Genomic DNA, 20,339 nt, shown 5'->3' on the forward strand with positions numbered 1-20,339 from the left:
GTGCATATGATCACGTTCGCGGGCTTCTTGCAGTTATGGCTCCTATTACATATAAAGCAGATATGCTCGCCTCAGGTGCAGCAAGGCGGGAACGGGGCCGCCCCGTGCGCCGCAGCCGTTGGGGCGGACGGCGGGAGAGGCACGCGCCGCCGGCCCACCAACCCGCCGCTCTGATTGGCCGAGCGGTGCGCGAGGCCGCCAGCTGATCGGTCGGGCCCGCCCCAACCGGAGGCTCCGCGCTCTCGGTTCAAACGTCCGTGCGGAGCTGCAGAGACCGCCTCAGAGCATCTCAGATGAGTTCCGCCCGTCGACGGGGCGGGGCGGTCCCCCGCTGCCGAGATGGGCTCCGGAAACAAGGTACCGCGGCCGAGGCCCCTCCTCCCCGGCGCCGTAACGCTCGCTCGGCCCCGTCCCTCCCGTCTCCCCGCTTCTCTCCGCAGGAGAACCGTCCCGACGCGCCGCTGCGGACTCCCCCGAAGCAGGCGGGCTGCTGTCAGCCGCTCGCCACGCCCCCCAAGCCCGGGGCGGCCCTTCCCGCCGAGCCCTGGACGCCCACCGCTAACCTGAAGCTGCTGATCAGAGCCGCCAGCCTCGAGATCCGCTGCCGCGAGCGGAGCCGGTCTCAGGTACCCGTGGGCCGTTTGCTTTGCCTCTCGGCAGCGGGCCATGCGAGGCCGTCCCTCGCAGCCCTCCCGCCGGCAGGAAAGCTCCTTAACGTCTCTACACCGGACTCTCGTCTCGCTCTGCGTAGGAGCACTCACCGGGAGACGAGCGAGGAAGGGCTCCGACGACGCGCAGGGAGAAGAGCCTGGGATCCCTGTGCCGCAGATTCCTGGCTCGGTACCCCGATTACCCCAGCGCTGAGGAGAACTACTGCATTTGCCTCGATGAAGTAGCTGAGGAGCTCAGTAAGTTGGTGGATGTGCTATTGCACGAGCCCATCGAGCACCCTGACATCGTGCCATACTCTGTCGCAGCCGGAACACTTAAACCCTCCACCTCCTCACTCCTCCCACAGTTCTTTTAAACCAGCTTCTCCAGCGTGCTGAACTTAGCAAATAAACTTAACATTTGTGGAGAGCACAAGTAAACCTGTTGGTTTGTAGGGTTTTTTTTTTGACATGGAAATGATGGCTTAGAGTCCAAATCGCTAACACAAAGCTGAAGCTTTCCTGCTGTCAGAATGGTGAAATTCCAATATTCTGCTGTTTTATGAAGCCCATCATAGTTACGAACCACACTGCTGTAACGGTGTTTGAATTGTTACAGCAAACTGTAGGAGAGCACCTAAAAGACAATTATAAAGCAATTGTGGAGCAGGAGTTTCCAAGAACGTTTCGTTTCTGCCTTTCATTTCTGCAGAGTGTGAACGCAGACGTATCTATGACATTGTGCATGTGTTGGAGAGCCTGCACATGCTGAGCCGCCTTGCCCAAAACAAATACATCTGGCACGGGAGGCATAACCTTGCCAAAACCCTGCACACCTTGAAGAAAGCTGGAGAAGAGAACAAATACATGCTCCTAATTGAGACGATCAAGAAAAGAGAGTACAAGGATGAGTTTGATTTGGATGGGAAAAGAAGTGAAGAAGTGGTAAGATCTTTCAGCACCAGTGAGCAAACAGAAATGTGTTCCGTGGAGCACCCAGGAATGGAGTTCCGTGCTGGTAAGGTTTCCCTGTAACGCCAAGAACAACATGCACTCATGATGATGAATATCTATAACAAATAGATAAATCACAGGGTAGGTGATAGGAGAGATGCATGGGAATATATCACAGTTTGATAGTCAGATGTGGCATCCACCTGATTTCCCAATGCTAGCTGTGTAGAAACTCAATTCTGGGCTCAGTGCTGGCCCTGCCTAGTTGTTGTGTTGTTTGCTCTCATCCTTGTTGCTGACAAATTTCTACAGCGTTATACAAATGTTTGTGGCTGGCATGTCACTTGATGCTTTAATCCTCTTTTCCTGTCTGCTGCAGCCTCTGTAAATAGCAAGAAAGACAAATCTCTGCGACTGATGAGTCAGAAATTTGTGATGCTGTTTCTTGTATCAACCCCACAAATAATAAGCCTTGAAGTCGCTGCTGAAATCTTAATTGTAGATCAGTTGGAAGTCTCTGATAAAAGCAAGTTTAAAAGTAAGTAAAAGGCTGCTGTTCCCATCTGCTTCTTGATCCTTCTCTAAAATCAAGTGTGAGCTAAATGAGCAAATCTGGTACAAGACTGCAGTGTGAAGTGCTGTCACCTTCACCTTGCAGTGCTGGAACCTCCAAAGCAACGACCGATGGAAGCCTAAAGAAATACTGTCCAAGTCCTTAAAGATTAAGCACATGAGGAAGCGAAACCCAATGCTGTAACTGCCAATTGTTTCTTCATTATTTTACCCTTCTTTCAGTTCCCTGTGCATTTCCTCCCCATTCATATGTAAAGGTGCTTCGAGGTCTAGGCTTGGGTGTTCTAATAGTTGAGAACATGTGCTTGCTCTTGAGGGATCAACAATTCATCTCGCGTTTCCTTCTTAATTATACTTTTCTTTGGTTCTCAAGCTCACCTTTTATTTTTTATTCTTTTCTTTTGCATGAAATAGTACAAATGCAACAAAAAAGCTGTCATGTCTGTGATGTTAAGTCATAACACACCAAAACAGTTCTCGTAAATGAAGACTTGTCCTTTCAACCGCTAAAAATACACCACAGCTTTTGTAATCAGATCAGTTGTAGCTCGTTATTAAAAATTGCTCTGCTTTACATGCATTTGTTTCAGCCAAAATCAGGAGGGTTTACGACATAGCAAATGTTCTCAGCAGCCTTCAGCTTATCAAGAAGCTTTACATCACAGAGGAGAGAGGCAGAAAACCAGCATTTATATGGACAGGACCTGAAGTCACACCAAACACCCAGGGTACATATGTGTCACTTTCTTTTGTTTTGCTGATGGCTGTGACTCCTCTGTTTTCACTCCCAGAAAGCTGTGAACCGAAATACCGAGTAAAAGCAGCACCAAGTCCTCCACACGCAACTCACTGCACTTGGTTCTCAGCAGCACAGCAATTCTTGGAGTAGCACATATGAGCCACACAGTATAGAGCCACACAGAATATGTTCTTATTCTGAGACTCCCATTTCCATTTCTACCACTGCTGATGCTTCAGTAGTTATAAGCCAGGCTCAAGTAATTGCTTTTAATTACTGCATATGTGACTACATATATATCATACAGACCCTTCTGTTTGTTCTGCCTTCTAACTACAAAGCTTGAAACAACACCTGCAGCCTGCAGCTCACATATTTCAGAATCCACCGCCACCGTACAGCAATGTGCCAAAAATCTTTTTCCTTCAAGAGGAAAGCAACACTTCACTCGGCATCTATCCGTGATAAAGTTACTTAAAAGTACAGAAAGCGACAGAAGGAAGATCCAATCTGCTCCAACCAGTCCACTTAAAATAAGCACAAGTACATAGCTGCAAACTGTATTTGTCCATCTCTTTCTAGTCACGTTTTTCTCTTGTATGTGTAGTCTTGTATTAGACATGCAGGCTGGCCACCCTACGATAGAAGATGTGGATGGGTCGATACGCCTCTTTACAACAACTACATTTGAAAATAAGAAAGCAACAAGATGGGGGGAAATGAAATGTATGTTGTCTGTAAATCTTGAGGCCTTAAAAGAATAATAGCAAAAACAAATCTAAATTAATCTGTATTCAAAGAAGAAGCTCTGCAATTAGTGGCAATAATGGTAGAAATAACACAGTCTGAAGGCAGTATTTCACTTAAACGTTTTGAGACATTATCAGTTATGTTCCTTTTCTGTTTTCTCCCTTGAAGCAGGTACAGATGAAAATGTATCAGTTGACACAAGCAAAACTGCTCAGCTTGCAGCAGTCCCTTGGCATCAGCTGGAAGGAGCACCAAAGTAAGTTTGCACATGTTGTGTTTGGAAGCTTTTGGTCACTGGCTGTTAAGTTTAATCTATACTTATTTGGAGTTGGGCAGTGATCTGCAAAAACCTTGTCACCCCTGACTGTACGCTATTTTTTCCACTTAGAGTTTTCTGTTCAGTTTATCAAGACACACAAATTCACGCTCTCTGTATAACAAAAATAAAAACACTCGAGGCATTTCTGCAGGAAAACATTAAAATGTGTGTTCTGTCCTGCTTTTTTGTTTTAAGGACACCAAAAGTGAAAAAGAATCTGTCGGGATCTGCTTTGGAGCACAGCGTGCCCCAGCCTGAGGCAGCTCCCAGGGCCAACACTCACAATGCTGCACCCCCTCCCAAGTCACTTATCACTCAGCCATTAAGTGCCTTCCCTCCCAGCCACTGCTCAGCATTGCCAGTCATACTACCTCAGCCTCACTCTGGAGCCTCCAATGCAGTATATCTGCCTCCTTTCCAAGCCCACGCTGTGACAACGTATGGCCCGAGTTTCATGCCTCAACCGTGTGCTAACGTGACAGGAATTAAAAGTACCAACCCAAAAGCATTACATGAAATGACCACCAGGGAAGGGGACAACTGCACAGCTGCAGCTGATCCAGGAAAGGCCACGGCAGCTAAAGAAAGATGTGAATCTTCCTCGAAGAGTTGCCTTAAGAGATGGCAAGCACTGCAAGAGAATAACTTGATTAAAAAGCACAGAAGCAACGAGGAAAGCCTTGACAGTGCTATGGCAAGTTAATTGCTGTAACTCTGGCTCAGAGCATAGTAATGGGGCCATCTATTCATTTCCAAAGTGATTTAGGAGCTGCGAGGAACCAGGCTAACACAATGAATAATACCAAATTGTATTATAGCCAAGATATTTTATAGATGGCATTATTAGATTATTCTGATAGAAAAGAATCGAAATAAAGGGGAAAAAATGCTCTCCAGCATCCAAGGCTCACCATAAGAAACTCCAGAGGAGAGATCTTCAACAAGAGATCCTTCCCCAGTGGTGGTCAACCCTTAAATGGAGTCTGGGAAAGGTGGAGCCAGACTCCACCCCTTCTGCTCACACAGGAGCATTGCCTTCGCCTGTGCTCCTATGGCTGACTCAGTGCTCACCTCAGGTGATCCATCAGTGGTTCAGGCCATGATTCAGCAGTTCCCATACAGGAGCCTAATGTGCTCTCATATTTTTACATTAACTGTAGAGAAGCCTCTCGGGCAGCTGAGTTTTGTTGCAGTGCTTGGTTTGGGTTTTTTTATGTAGAAAATATAACCATGGTATTTGCAAAGCATCAGGCAGAATATACAGGATACAACACAATGTAAATCTTCACAAAGCCAGCCTAGAATCAGGCTGTATTCTCTCATTTCCCCATCACATCTTTGTTCCTGAGAAGGTGTGTCAAAGAGTACACTGTCAAAAAGAAACAATTCCTGACACATTATTTCAAGACTCTTTCAATCTGTTTATGCAATGGTTCTAAAGTAGCTCCTGTTACTCATGTTTATGCAGGAATCTGCTTTTCTAATCAGTAACACAGGGCTATCACAGTACTTGAGTAGTTAATGTCAGGCCTTTTACAGCATTACAGCATCTGCTTTCTTTTTCCATACGTAGTTTATTTTAAAGGGAGAACCCACCGAGCACAAGAGACCACCTTCCAACAGCTCTCAAAGCAATTGTGAAATGGACAGCTTCCAGGAAGAGAAACAGACCAGACCCCAAACACTAGATCAAAGCGTGGCAAACTCTTCTGACCAACACAAAAGAGAACACGCTCCAGAAAACGAGGACAGAACCAAAACAGGAATGGCGTTTGCCATTCCTGCTCGTGAGGTGAGCTTTGCCTGACACCACAGCATTTCTTGCTGTTAAGTGCAAAAGCACACACGGAACAATCTGCAAAAGAAACCAAACAGGAATAACTACACGAATACAGATTTGCCTTAGTTGGATTATTATAAAGCGTGCTTTAAAATAAAACAAACAGCTTAGCATAGGACTCCCCTGTAAGAGGAAACAAAATGATTTTCAGGCTTTGACTGGGATAGGTTCATAGGTTCATTAGGTTGGAAAGGACCTACAAGATCATCTAGTCCAACCATGGATGAAGATATCTAAGTAGATGGAAGCTATACTGAATTCTCATTCTGTCCCACACTGTTATTTATAAACATTTATTTCACCACGCTTTGATTCACAGTGGAACTGTGGTAAAACTCGCTGCTCCACAGTTTAGACTGACTGCTACAGCCAAATTGCAAATCACAAGCAGTTCTGTTGACAAAAGCAGAACACACAAACACCAAAGGATTGTCTTCTGGAATTTGCCACAGAAAAAAGACACAACGTAGGAATGAGGTGACACAACACTAAACCCAAATATTTCCTCTTAAAAAAATTCCTCATGAGGATTTCTTTTGCCTAGTTGAACTGCACTGTGTTAACTGCACGTAGGTTTGCAGTTCCTCTCTGAGCACACTGTCAGGGGATGAGGCAAGGTGACTTGTGTGGATGAGGACAACCTCACTTTAGAGCACGGCTTTGATTAGACCACGTGCAATTTCAGACAGCAGCCAGTATGGGCATGGAATGCTGAGACCTGGGGATGTGAGGGATGGAGAATAAGAAAGTGGCAAGGGGAATGCAACTGTGAAGAAAAGCTTATTTTCTTCTTACACCTATGGGGTACATTGTCTTCTTTTTCAGGCCTTTCTTCCATCTGGCTACCTTATTCCTATTACTCAGTGCACTCACCACAGCAATAAGGCATGTCTTCTTAATAGAGAGAATACTGGGATGTGTTCACTGCAGCACCCTGGTACCTACAGCTCACCCACTGCAGGCGAGTACTAAATGAAATACATACGCATACACCTGGATTGAAGGACTGTGGGTCAGTTCATCCGACCAGAGTCATAAAATCGCAATGCAAGGTCTCTAGTTTCAATTTTCAGTCCTTCCATCGTTGTTTCTTTCTGTTTCAGGTTTCATTCCAATGACAGCATCTGAACAGACAGCAGTTAACATTCCAGCTTTTCAAATAACGTCCTTGAACATCACACTGACACCAACTTCTACAGCTACTGCACCCGTACTGAGCAACTCCTGTCTCAATTCTGGCAACATCAGCCCCGTCCCAAATCCAAGTTCTTCACTTCTGGACTTTGCACTGCTGCACGGAAGACTGATAGCTGCTGGTGTGCAAGTTCCCCCAAATCCCGTTCTGCAGCATATTCCAACCCCATTGAAGCCAGAAAGCATTAATCATAGCTCACAAAATGTGACCTTACAAGGAAAGGTAAGAAACAGTGGATTGCAACTGCTTCACCGTTGGTTGAGTGGGAATTAATGGTGCAGTAATTCCTGAAGAAGGTAGCAGTTTAAAATGAGCACTTTTCCTGTTCTTATTCATAACCCAGCACTGCCTCCCATAAGGGCAGGCAGGGAAGACTGGCGACAGCACGATAGAATTGAGAGGTTAGAAGGGAAGAAAATGTACTTTACTTGTTGAGAAAGTGGAGCCACCTGGAGGGGCTGGAGGAGGACCAGGTGTGAAGAGTCTTTGAGAGGATGCTGAATGATATCCAAAATGACATGCTCTTAACAGTCTACTTGTTGCCTCTTCTCCTAATTGACTCTCAGCTTCTATTTATATAGTACTGCACTGCCTACGGTTTGTTGGCATTAAACAAGGAGATAGGAGGAGGTTAGATAAATGAGTTTATTTCTATCAGAGTCGATACAGATGAATATGGATGCATAGCTTCAAAAAGAAGGACGCTCTTCTCCACAGGCAGCTGTTAGATTTCTACATTTGAGGAAGGAATGCGTTTGATACCACTCTGCAAAAACCTACAACTGACTTTTTTTCCTTCACTGAAAGTTCCCTTTCTCTTTCCCTTCAGCCCACTGTGCCAGAAGACCCCTGGAGCCTGAGACGACAACAGAAAACTTCTTCCACAACCCAGGAGGACCAAAACCAGCATCTGCTCCATCCACAAACTCAGGTACTACTGACACAGTCTCCCAAGGAACCTCACACGTTCCACAAGGAAAACTGTAAGCGGCAGGGAACTGATGTCTGGGCACAGACTTGCTGACTGTGTCAGCAGGCATCGTTACTGATTGCACACTGCATGCACGGTGAGCTGGGCTGTGTCCTGGAACTGGCAAGACCACAACACTGGGACAGCCTGAACGCTTTAGAACTCAAACCAGCTTTGCTGAGAAAGTTAGGGCTGGATGTCTTTACAACAGGCTTACCTGAAGCATTGCAGCAGAGCTCTGCATCTTGTGTCTTCTGCTTCGCTTTTCTGCTATGCAAAGCAAGGTGAAAGTGTCTTTGTAAGGACAGGTACAGTCCATTGCTCAGTCCATGTGTTGCACAAAGGAAGTACTGTGAGCGTGCACATAGTTTATGTCTTTCTAAAAGGCCAGAGATAGAATTTCCTTTGTTCCTATGACCAGTGATCCTCTTCTGGTAAGTTAATTGAAAAAGTCTTTAAAACAAGCAAACAAAAAAATGTTAGCTTATATAAAACTTGAGAATTATTTACGCTGCAATGTAAAACGCATTTGTTCAGATAAAAATTACATCCAACTCTCACTCTGACTTCATGTTTAATGAAATTAAATTACTGGTGTTGTGTCCTACGTTGTATGCTGACTTTCTGCTGGCTTTCTGTTGGGGTTTTCCTTGCTCAGTGAAGGCTACATGTATTCTGAAGAAGGGGAAAACTATATTTAATCAGCAAGGGGCAGAAAGAACTGGTGCTTTCTCTCTGAACACGAGGTGCTGTCACATAGCGTGTATGAACTAGTGTGCCTGAGCTCAGCAGGAGGAGTCCCACCTCCGGATGACCCCACCCAAAGATGCTTCCCCGCTTTGCCTCGATAACCGCAACGCAGCAGGGATTACACACAACCCCAGGGAAGCAAGGAGGCATCCTTGGAGCTCTCCGTTGCGAAGGGCTCAGTGCAGCATCACACAAAGACATCCATAAACATTTATAAGCACTTTGGTAAGCAATTCTGGCAACGTCACTATGACAGAAGCCTCATTGGAGGATTCTTACATTTCACATCCACCAGCGACCACAGCGCTTTCATCTTTATTTAGGACCTATTAGGCTGCACTCAGGAATGCGCCATAGGTGTCATCTGAGGGGCTGCATTGTTGTCCACCTACTCACAAGTGGACACAAGGGCACAAAATGCCAGGCTTTTATCAGCAGCTATTTCAGCTTGGCGATAGCAATGGCACTGCTCAGATCCCCTAAGCCCTCTCTCTTTCCCCTCCCCTCCCTGCTCATAGGGCCGGCAGCAGCAGCCCCTGCATTTAAAGAGCGCAGGAATCCCTCCAGTTCAAATCCTTTGAGGCGTATGAGAAGAGATTTATATCGCCATGATATCACACTGTAGGACTCCTTTCTAAAAGTGAATGTCTTGGTTATTTCAAGGAGTAAAAGCCAGAGGAAGTGGGCTTTAAGAACTTGGAATCATTATCTCTGAAAGAAATTTCCTCTGCTGTACCAAAGACAGATGCTCTGCAGCTGCGCTGATATCAAGGTACAGAACACCAAACCTAAACTTGTGATGAAATAACCATGATGCTTTTCCGCATGTTTAGGGATCAAACAAATAGCCAAGAAAACCCAATAAAGGAATGAAGAAAAAGCCCAAGCAAAGATGCCACAAACCTCCTTTGGGATTAAAGCAAGCATGTGTAATGGGAGCCCGAAGGGTAATGCATTCAGAAAGCTCTAAGTGCCTGAAAATTAAGGCTGAGAATGAAAGCACCTCTTCAGCCATAACTCCAGTGTCAGTGACATACAGCTATCATCTTTTCTCCTATTTTCCAACTATTATCTAAGCGCTACTTGTCAGTTAAAATGGAACAGAGCAAGAATTTTCAGTGGCCTGGAAATCTTTTGTTGCCTCATTTCATATGCATATAGGAGCGCTAAGAACAAAATTACCATTTTGTCATTGTGTTTAACTGACCTTTGGTTTACTGCTGCTGTGACAACCTTTTAAAGAGAGACACTGTGAAATGAGATGATACTTCAGCACTCTAATAGACTGAAAGTGTCTTTTTTTCTTTTTTCCTTTGAACCAGAATTTAACACCAGAAAGCTTAAAGCCCAGATCTATGATAAAAGAGAGAGAAGCATATTGGTTAGCAAGCACATGAAGGGATCCTGGTTCAAACCTTCCTCATCATTTGAGGGCTGACAGATTAGATGTAGCTGTCCGGAGTCACAGCGTGCCTTTGCTTTACACGTCTTCCTATTGGTAGCAGAAAAAATATTCTGCTTTTGCTTAAGTGTTTTACTGAAGAAAAGTATTGCAATGGGAAAAGCTATGCACAATGTGCTCCCTGTCCACAGTCTGACATTCTTTCATCGCAGAGCTCCTTTGAGAATATTCACACTGGTGCTTGTTCCACTGTTTAAAGAATGAAATAGTAACCAGAGAAAGGAAGAAAGCAGAATATATCCGTAAGTTAGCAATCAGCTAAGCCTCCTGACTCAATTACTTCATAACTGGAAATGGACAAGGCTCCAGACTCAAGGTAGGCTATGGATTTGAGTGGAGTGCCTGAATTTTGAACTGACTGACAAAGCAGAGAAGGAGCACAAGTCTGGATTTGGATTCACTGTATTGGAGACTTCCTCCTAAAATGAGGAGACTCAGGCTGCAAGTTCTAATGTTTACAATATTTTATTGTCCTTAGAAAGTATTGAGGCAGCTGACAAATATATATATTTATGAGCTAGCTGTAAATGGTGGCTGGGGCTAATTTTGTACCAAGTTGCCATACTCAGGCTGTTGTACCTGGGGGATGAGATGCAGCTCAGCTCCACTCTGCCCTCTCTTCATTCTCCCCCTCTTCTCACATGTTGGCATATGAGCTGCTGAAGCTCATTTTCCTGATTCAGAAGGGCTGTGCCCACTCAGTTGTTCTCATTTCATTTTTCCAGCTATTATACAAACACCTTATTAACACCAAACCATCTATTATCTTTTCCAATAATTATTTAGTTTTCCATCTAGCATTGAAGAACCTACTGTGCAAGAACTAGGATCTCACTTAATGCCACTTCTCATTGTTTTTCACAGGACTAGTCAGCTCATTCTCCTCTTCCTCCCGCTCCCTACACCCGCAGAGATGATGAACACAGGAGATGTCTTCCCACATGGAAGGACATCTTCAGCCCCCGTTTAGTGTGACCTGGTGTTATGGTTTTATGATTTTGGTACTGGTATTCCACATCATAACATCATGCAGTGCATTTGGAGTTAAGGAGTTAATATTCCAGCTCCGTGGACCATCGATAGTTCCAGGTATGCCTGTCTCAGAAGAGAAGAACTCCATTCCCCAGAGGACTTTGCGATGCTTTGCGTTCTTACGTGTTTACGCTCAGAGGGAAAGATAAAAACTGTCTGCAGTCACGGGACTCTCTCTTCCCTTCGGGACCGAGCTCGGCAGTGGGTGTTTGTTGCAGCCGTCCGCCTTCAGCGTTAGCGTAAGGCCTTCGGTTTATCGGACACTCTCTCTCTTGCTCATTTTATTTGATTCATTTGCCTCAATTCCAATTATATTATATTGTGTTATTTTCCTTTCTGATATCTTATTTAGTAAATTAGCTTTCCTCCTCAGATCGTTGCCGCTGTTCTGTTCCTGGGCCCATCTCCCTTCTCCTTTTTCCCTTTCCCCCTTCCCCTTCCCCGGGGTGTGGGCCCGTGGGTCCCCTGCCTCAATTGTCACGGTACCGGGTCAAACTGTCCCGCAAACCGCTGACACCTGGCCTGGTTCTCGTTTAACCAAAAGCAGCAAAATGAAGAAGTGATGCTCAGGACCCAGACTGCTCACATCGCAGAGCGTTTCTGAACTCTCTACTCTGAGATGAGCAGACAGTAAAGTGCTTTGCTCACTCACAAGGCGAGCACTCCAACTGCAGTCACGCATCCCTGCACTCGGCACTGCCTTCTGGTTCCTCAATTTCACACTTTGCTAGAAGCACAGAGCAGCAGCGAGTTTCAATTACTCACATCTAAAACACTTATCAATACTGGCGAGCCTCAACTGCGACATTTGGAGCTCTGCTTCTGACACAGAGGCTGCATCCTTTTGAATTTGTTACCGCTGCCTGGTTATTGCTATTTTGACCACCACTTCTCCATCCTAAAGAGATATGTTAAGGGAGGAACATGGCAACCGACACATCGTTTACTACAAATAACACAAGCAGTAGCTTTCCTCAGCAAAGGAAAGAAACGTTTTTCCCTTTAACCTTAGAAGAAACGAAACGCATCCCCTGCTGCCCTAAGTAATGGCAGAAAGGACCCTTTGAAAATACTAAGAGCTCGCTGTGTTTATTCACACCCACAGAAATCACATTCGTTTGACACGTGCACGAATGGATTAACAACCACAAATGGCGAGCGACTCGGTAAACTTCAACTCTGCAGAGTGAACTCATTTTTTGGCCTGTCAGCTCTGTTAGCATCACATGCATTGCCTGAGAAAACGGGAGATCATCTGAGGGAGCACAGTCATACAAGGAATCACTCCAGCAGCTCCTGAGCTGCAATAGCAGCAGTAACATGGACCAACCTCAGCCCCGCAACCTTTTCTACATCAACACACGCACTTACAGTCACGGTCCAACTCGCTCCCTGCTTGCATCCAGAAGCAGCTCACAACCAGGAACACTCGGGGCCTTTTTTCTTATTTGATAGCATCAAGGACGGCTCAGCTCCAAATCTTTCCTCAATTCTTTTCCTCTAATATGAAGAAATGACTTTTAGTAACGTATATACTGTCAGCAGAGACCCAAGGACTGTGCATATGATCACGTTCGCGGGCTTCTTGCAGTTATGGCTCCTATTACATATAAAGCAGATATGCTCGCCTCAGGTGCAGCAAGGCGGGAACGGGGCCGCCCCGTGCGCCGCAGCCGTTGGGGCGGACGGCGGGAGAGGCACGCGCCGCCGGCCCACCAACCCGCCGCTCTGATTGGCCGAGCGGTGCGCGAGGCCGCCAGCTGATCGGTCGGGCCCGCCCCAACCGGAGGCTCCGCGCTCTCGGTTCAAACGTCCGTGCGGAGCTGCAGAGACCGCCTCAGAGCATCTCAGATGAGTTCCGCCCGTCGACGGGGCGGGGCGGTCCCCCGCTGCCGAGATGGGCTCCGGAAACAAGGTACCGCGGCCGAGGCCCCTCCTCCCCGGCGCCGTAACGCTCGCTCGGCCCCGTCCCTCCCGTCTCCCCGCTTCTCTCCGCAGGAGAACCGTCCCGACGCGCCGCTGCGGACTCCCCCGAAGCAGGCGGGCTGCTGTCAGCCGCTCGCCACGCCCCCCAAGCCCGGGGCGGCCCTTCCCGCCGAGCCCTGGACGCCCACCGCTAACCTGAAGCTGCTGATCAGAGCCGCCAGCCTCGAGATCCGCTGCCGCGAGCGGAGCCGGTCTCAGGTACCCGTGGGCCGTTTGCTTTGCCTCTCGGCAGCGGGCCATGCGAGGCCGTCCCTCGCAGCCCTCCCGCCGGCAGGAAAGCTCTCGTCTCGCTCTGCGTAGGAGCACTCACCGGGAGACGAGCGAGGAAGGGCTCCGACGACGCGCAGGGAGAAGAGCCTGGGATCCCTGTGCCGCAGATTCCTGGCTCGGTACCCCGATTACCCCAGCGCTGAGGAGAACTACTGCATTTGCCTCGATGAAGTAGCTGAGGAGCTCAGTAAGTTGGTGGATGTGCTATTGCACGAGCCCATCGAGCACCCTGACATCGTGCCATACTCTGTCGCAGCCGGAACACTTAAACCCTCCACCTCCTCACTCCTCCCACAGTTCTTTTAAACCAGCTTCTCCAGCGTGCTGAACTTAGCAAATAAACTTAACATTTGTGGAGAGCACAAGTAAACCTGTTGGTTTGTAGGGTTTTTTTTTGACATGGAAATGATGGCTTAGAGTCCAAATCGCTAACACAAAGCTGAAGCTTTCCTGCTGTCAGAATGGTGAAATTCCAATATTCTGCTGTTTTATGAAGCCCATCATAGTTACGAACCACACTGCTGTAACGGTGTTTGAATTGTTACAGCAAACTGTAGGAGAGCACCTAAAAGACAATTATAAAGCAATTGTGGAGCAGGAGTTTCCAAGAACGTTTCGTTTCTGCATTTCATTTCTGCAGAGTGTGAACGCAGACGTATCTATGACATTGTGCATGTGTTGGAGAGCCTGCACATGCTGAGCCGCCTTGCCCAAAACAAATACATCTGGCACGGGAGGCATAACCTTGCCAAAACCCTGCACACCTTGAAGAAAGCTGGAGAAGAGAACAAATACATGCTCCTAATTGAGACGATCAAGAAAAGAGAGTACAAGGATGAGTTTGATTTGGATGGGAAAAGAAGTGAAGAAGTGGTAAGATCTTTCAGCACCAGTGAGCAAACAGAAATCTGTTCCGTGGAGCACCCAGGAATGGAGTTCCGTGCTGGTAAGGTTTCCCTGTAACGCCAAGAACAACATGCACTCATGATGATGAATATCTATAACAAATAGATAAATCACAGGGTAGGTGATAGGAGAGATGCATGGGAATATATCACAGTTTTATAGTCAGATGTGGCATCCACCTGATTTCCCAATGCTAGCTGTGTAGAAACTCAATTCTGGGCTCAGTGCTGGCCCTGCCTAGTTGTTGTGTTGTTTGCTCTCATCCTTGTTGCTGACAAATTTCTACAGCGTTATACAAATGTTTGTGGCTGGCATGTCACTTGATGCTTTAATCCTCTTTTCCTGTCTGCTGCAGCCTCTGTAAATAGCAAGAAAGACAAATCTCTGCGACTGATGAGTCAGAAATTTGTGATGCTGTTTCTTGTATCAACCCCACAAATAATAAGCCTTGAAGTCGCTGCTGAAATCTTAATTGTAGATCAGTTGGAAGTCTCTGATAAAAGCAAGTTTAAAAGTAAGTAAAAGGCTGCTGTTCCCATCTGCTTCTTGATCCTTCTCTAAAATCAAGTGTGAGCTAAATGAGCAAATCTGGTACAAGGCTGCAGTGTGAAGTGCTGTCACCTTCACCTTGCAGTGTTGGAACCTCCAAAGCAACGATCGATGGAAGCCTAAAGAAATACTGTCCAAGTCCTTAAAGATTAAGCACATGAGGAAGCGAAACCCAATGCTGTAACTGCCAATTGTTTCTTCATTATTTTACCCTTCTTTCAGTTCCCTGTGCATTTCCTCCCCATTCATATGTAAAGGTGCTTCGAGGTCTAGGCTTGGGTGTTCTAATAGTTGAGAACATGTGCTTGCTCTTGAGGGATCAACAATTCATCTCGCGTTTCCTTCTTAATTATACTTTTCTTTGGTTCTCAAGCTCACCTTTTATTTTTTATTCTTTTCTTTTGCATGAAATAGTACAAATGCAACAAAAAAGCTGTCATGTCTGTGATGTTAAGTCATAACACACCAAAACAGTTCTCGTAAATGAAGACTTGTCCTTTCAACCGCTAAAAATACACCACAGCTTTTGTAATCAGATCAGTTGTAGCTCGTTATTAAAAATTGCTCTGCTTTACATGCATTTGTTTCAGCCAAAATCAGGAGGGTTTACGACATAGCAAATGTTCTCAGCAGCCTTCAGCTTATCAAGAAGCTTTACATCACAGAGGAGAGAGGCAGAAAACCAGCATTTATATGGACAGGACCTGAAGTCACACCAAACACCCAGGGTACATATGTGTCACTTTCTTTTGTTTTGCTGATGGCTGTGACTCCTCTGTTTTCACTCCCAGAAAGCTGTGAACCGAAATACCGAGTAAAAGCAGCACCAAGTCCTCCACACGCACCTCACTGCACTTGGTTCTCAGCAGCACAGCAATTCTTGGAGTAGCACATATGAGCCACACAGTATAGAGCCACACAGAATATGTTCTTATTCTGAGACTCCCATTTCCATTTCTACCACTGCTGATGCTTCAGTAGTTATAAGCCAGGCTCAAGTAATTGCTTTTAATTACTGCATATGTGACTACATATATATCATACAGACCCTTCTGTTTGTTCTGCCTTCTAACTACAAAGCTTGAAACAACACCTGCAGCCTGCAGCTCACATATTTCAGAATCCACCGCCACCGTACAGCAATGTGCCAAAAATCTTTTTCCTTCAAGAGGAAAGCAACACTCCACTCGGCATCTATCCGTGATAAAGTTACTTAAAAGTACAGAAAGCGACAGAAGGAAGATCCAATCTGCTCCAACCAGTCCACTTAAAATAAGCACAAGTACATAGCTGCAAACTGTATCTGTCCATCTCTTTCTAGTCATGTTTTTCTCTTGTATGTGTAGTCTTGTATTAGACATGCAGGCTGGCCACCCTACGATAGAAGATGTGGATGGGTCGATACGCCTCTTTACAACAACTACATTTGAAAATAAGAAAGCAACAAGATGGGGGGAAATGAAATGTATGTCGTCTGTAAATCTTGAGGCCTTAAAAGAATAATAGCAAAAACAAATCTAAATTAATCTGTATTCAAAGAAGAAGCTCTGCAATTAGTGGCAATAACGGTAGAAATAACACAGTCTGAAGGTAGTATTTCACTTAAACGTTTTGAGACATTATCAGTTATGTTCCTTTTTTGTTTTCTCCCTTGAAGCAGGTACAGATGAAAATGTATCAGTGCTCAGCTTGCAGCAGTCCCTTGGCATCAGCTGGAAGGACCACCAAAGTAAGTTTGCACATGTTGTGTTTGGAAGCTTTTGGTCACTGGCTGTTAAGTTTAATCTATACTTATTTGGAGTTGGGCAGTGATCTGCAAAAACCCTGTCACCTCTGACTGTACGCTATTTTTTCCACTTAGAGTTTTCTGTTCAGAAAAACACAGATAGAACTGGAAATCTGGGATATTAGAAGTAAAAAATCCCAGCCAGGTGAAATACATCAAAAAGATCAGAATAAGCACAACAGAAAAGACATCCTACAACATTTTTGGAGATATTTGTTGAATTGGACAACGGTTTTCCAGTGTATCAGCATTTGAAATGCAATAACACAGCAGTTTAATTCTACTATCTAAAAAGGCTCAAAAGATGGGACACTGGAGAGTATTAAATGAAGTTACAAGACAGGGAAATATATTGAGTTAGATGTATTATTCTAGAAAAGCTATTGTGAAACGATAAACGTCAAGCTGAATCCTTCATGCTAGCAAAATCAAGCCCAGAAAATTTAACAAGTTGTAGCATAATTATTCTTCTCTATAAAAGCATTGGCATCTTGCCATTTGGATGAATACAGAACTTCCTTCAATTTTACATTTTTGCTAATACAGCTGCTATTAAAAATGAATAAGCAATTAAAAGAATAGAGTTGTCCTTATCTTATGTTGTGAATTAATGAAAAACCCTAGGCTCTGTGACTGAATACAGTTTAACCAGTACTATCCAGACACAGTTTTAAGAAGGAATTTGACTCATATTTCAGCCTGGAGTGGAGAGAGCTCAGGGGAGACCTGAGAGAGGCCTTTTAGAATCCAAAGTGGAGCCATAACAAACAAGGGGAAACAATTTTGTCAACTGGAAACCCATTGTATGTGCATACTAGCAAGTCCATTGTTGTTATGCTTTCATCTTGTTCAGGAATTTTATCTAACGGCTTGTATTAATTCTAATGTATTTATTCTAATGGCTTGTATTATTGTAATAATTTATATTAAAGCAGAAGTGAAATTATGCTAATAACACTGACTTTGCATGCCATCCCAAACGCTGTAAATTACTGCGTGTGTACAGTTTCAGGAAGTAAAGCTGTGCCAACTGACATGCAGAGTCTTAGAGAAAAAAATGATTTTGCCATTTCAGATGGTGACTCAAGATTGCAAAGCTCTTACATAAGTAAAAATAGCACTACAAATACAGTTTATCAGTGGCCCAGAAACAGCACCAAAGAGGTCAAACAGAAAAGGATAAAGAGTTAACAAGAAAGTGATAACTTAAGTTTCAGCTGTTTCTAAGTCTGCATAATGCCTCTCTGTTTATGTGGCAGGTCCCGTACTGGGAAGCTATGAAGATTTTTAATGAAAGAACAGTGATAATTATTCCCTTAACGAAAGACAAACACGGATTTTAAATACAAGTAACAAGCGTAGGTACCGTAAGAGTAACAGAAGAAAATACCTTGAGAATTACTACTGGCAATTCCCATTTCATGAGCTCAAAATAAAGACAATTAAGAAAATTGCTGTTTACAGAGTCACATCTACTTATGTTTTCCATGTAGGCTGAGATAATAGGAATGGCAATACTATCAGAGCAGCCTTGATTCAGTGAAAGTTGTGACACACAAAGCCTTAGGTATTTCAGAGCATGGTTGCAGAAGTAGTAAGTCAACAAGCTTAGACCTATTTTCCACTTGACTTCCCCACCCTTACCAAGCTGTCAGCTTCTGCACATTATGCCCACTTCTGCAGTCTTTACTGTCAAATCCAAAGTAATAGAAGAGTTTTCTAATGTAGTAGTTTTTAAGGTAAATAATGTAAATAACTTCCTTGCATGTCAAACCAGGCACGCTCCAAAAAGCTGTTAAAACCATTAAAACACAGCATAGTGTTACAAGGTACTTTGCAAATCTTTGTTCCTTGTCTAGCCTAGAACTCCAAAAACATTTAAAATAATAAAAGTTTTCAAGAACCATAAGGATTCAATGAACATACACTGGTGGCAACCTTGATAATGGCTATTTCTAAACAGTTGTGTTCCTTGAAGACCTATAGGTGTTCTTTTTTTAATAGCACTAAGAAAACTTTTTTTAAAGCTTCAGCCAAGAAACAAATATTCTACCATCAGAGAACGCAATTTTCACTATTTTTTCTCATAGAATAAACTTTCATGAGAAGTGGTCAAACTTCTCATGACTAAGCTTCCATCTCTTTCTGCTACGCCTTCTGATATTAACTATGTAATGTCACAATGCTGATCTCAGATTTTAGCATAGGCATACGCTGCAAGAGCACAGCCATGTTAAACTTTTCCATCAGATCTTTCTGCTGATTCAGTCTTATCAAAGACTACATTTTGATGGCTATTTGTTGTGCGACTCTAAGTAAGATTTGACTTTTTCTTATTAGAGTCTAAGTTTGAAGAAGGAATAACCAACCAAGGGACTTGAAACTTCTTGATGTCACATATCGGCAGGACACTGATACAGCAAAACTATTAGCTGCTGGAGTCATTTGAATTAATAGAACCCCAAATTCAGTTCCCTGAATCATATCCTTACTTTGTTTTCTTTTTGGAGCAAAATAATCAGTTTGACTCAAACATTCCAAAACTTGATTTGATATAAACTGCTCTTCCAAAATGCAGTTGGATAGATGGTATTGCATCCGAACCATTTGTCCATTTTTTCCATGTGCAAGAACTGAATTTTTAAGGACTGATTCAAAAAGTTTGTTACAGATGTCAGTTTATTGAAGATGTCACTTAATTACATCTTCCCCCACTTCAGCTGAGTCTCAGTCTTTCATCCAGTGGTCATAGACATATGAAAAAAACTATAAAACACAGATTACTCCTCAGGAGTTGTTCATCACAATATGTGACGTGGTCTTTTCAGAAGCAGGAACAAGTATCTGTCGGGATCTGTTGGGAAATGGCTGCAGGAGCAGGGAAGTCACGGTGATATGTACGAGCACAGTTTGCACTGCAGCACAGACTATATGCTCATGGAAAGGTATTAGATGTTGATAGGAGGTCATGATGCTCCTAGGCCAAGTGACAAACAACTCAAAGCGGACATGAACTGCTTCAGCTGAGCAACCCAAGCTGCCAAGACATCTATGGGAAACTTCTGTGATTATGTTATTCACCACCAGTTTAATAGCCCTAAATGTCTGTGCTCCTCAGTGTTCCATTGATTTCCAGTGTCCTACAGACATACAATATTCCTCAGGCTTCTTTCACTCATCTTTACTTTTTTTCTCTAAAAAATCTGGGTATGATTGCACAAGAAAGACTGGAAAAAAAATTATTTGTATTTCACACACAGAGACCTCTAAAGCTTCTTTCTTTTTTGCTGTTTTTAGGATATCAGCTTTCATGTCAGCAAGGTGGTCAGGTTAGCTTAAACCATTATGCTCAACAGTTGTACAGAAAAATAGGAATTTCCTCTGTTACGGAACTTTAGAATTCTCCATTAAACACAGTCAAGCTAAACATCTCAGCTGCTTTTTTAGTTAATGGAAGAAGATGGGACTCCCCAGAGGGTAATTCAACCTATTGGTAGGCTTCTAGCCCGCTCACTCCCTTCACAACAGGGTGAAATAAACAGGATGACTCGTTGCCTCTACTGCTGTTTAATCTTGCATGGATTGCAGGAGCACCCTTGCTGACTTGA

At 44.3% G+C, this 20,339-nt stretch overlaps 2 protein-coding genes across 2 annotated transcripts; both read left to right on the forward strand.

Moving 5' to 3' along the window:
* Nucleotides 1–339: 339 nt before the first annotated feature.
* On the forward strand, nt 340–8,007 carry LOC136060808 (transcription factor E2F8-like). The gene is given in 14 exon segments (XM_065755605.1): nt 340–357; nt 441–626; nt 752–908; nt 1,363–1,668; nt 1,984–2,142; nt 2,768–2,913; nt 3,258–3,459; nt 3,835–3,922; nt 4,181–4,679; nt 5,571–5,777; nt 6,651–6,786; nt 6,929–7,242; nt 7,850–7,868; nt 7,871–8,007. Coding segments are annotated over 14 exon segments (2,574 nt in total).
* Nucleotides 8,008–13,131: 5,124 nt separating this feature from the next.
* Nucleotides 13,132–16,235, forward strand: LOC136060809 (transcription factor E2F8-like). The gene is made up of 7 exons (XM_065755606.1): nt 13,132–13,149; nt 13,233–13,418; nt 13,521–13,677; nt 14,131–14,436; nt 14,752–14,910; nt 15,536–15,681; nt 16,026–16,235. Exons 1-7 carry the CDS (start codon nt 13,132–13,134, stop codon nt 16,233–16,235), a joined length of 1,182 nt encoding a protein of 393 aa, XP_065611678.1.
* Nucleotides 16,236–20,339: the final 4,104 nt, after the last annotated feature.

This window comes from Cyrtonyx montezumae, unplaced genomic scaffold (assembly GCF_038088225.1).
Source record: "Cyrtonyx montezumae isolate F1298 unplaced genomic scaffold, pur_monq_1.0 scaffold_10, whole genome shotgun sequence".
NCBI lineage: Eukaryota > Metazoa > Chordata > Aves > Galliformes > Odontophoridae > Cyrtonyx > Cyrtonyx montezumae.

What these genes read in the sequence shown, in the direction of transcription:
- LOC136060809 (XM_065755606.1), top strand. An exon ending in GCGAGCGGAGCCGGTCTCAG is followed by an intron (nt 13,419 to 13,520) that starts GTACCCGTGGGC and finishes CGCTCTGCGTAG; the next exon opens with GAGCACTCACCGGGAGACGA. An exon ending in AGGAATGGAGTTCCGTGCTG is followed by an intron (nt 14,437 to 14,751) that starts GTAAGGTTTCCC and finishes TGTCTGCTGCAG; the next exon opens with CCTCTGTAAATAGCAAGAAA.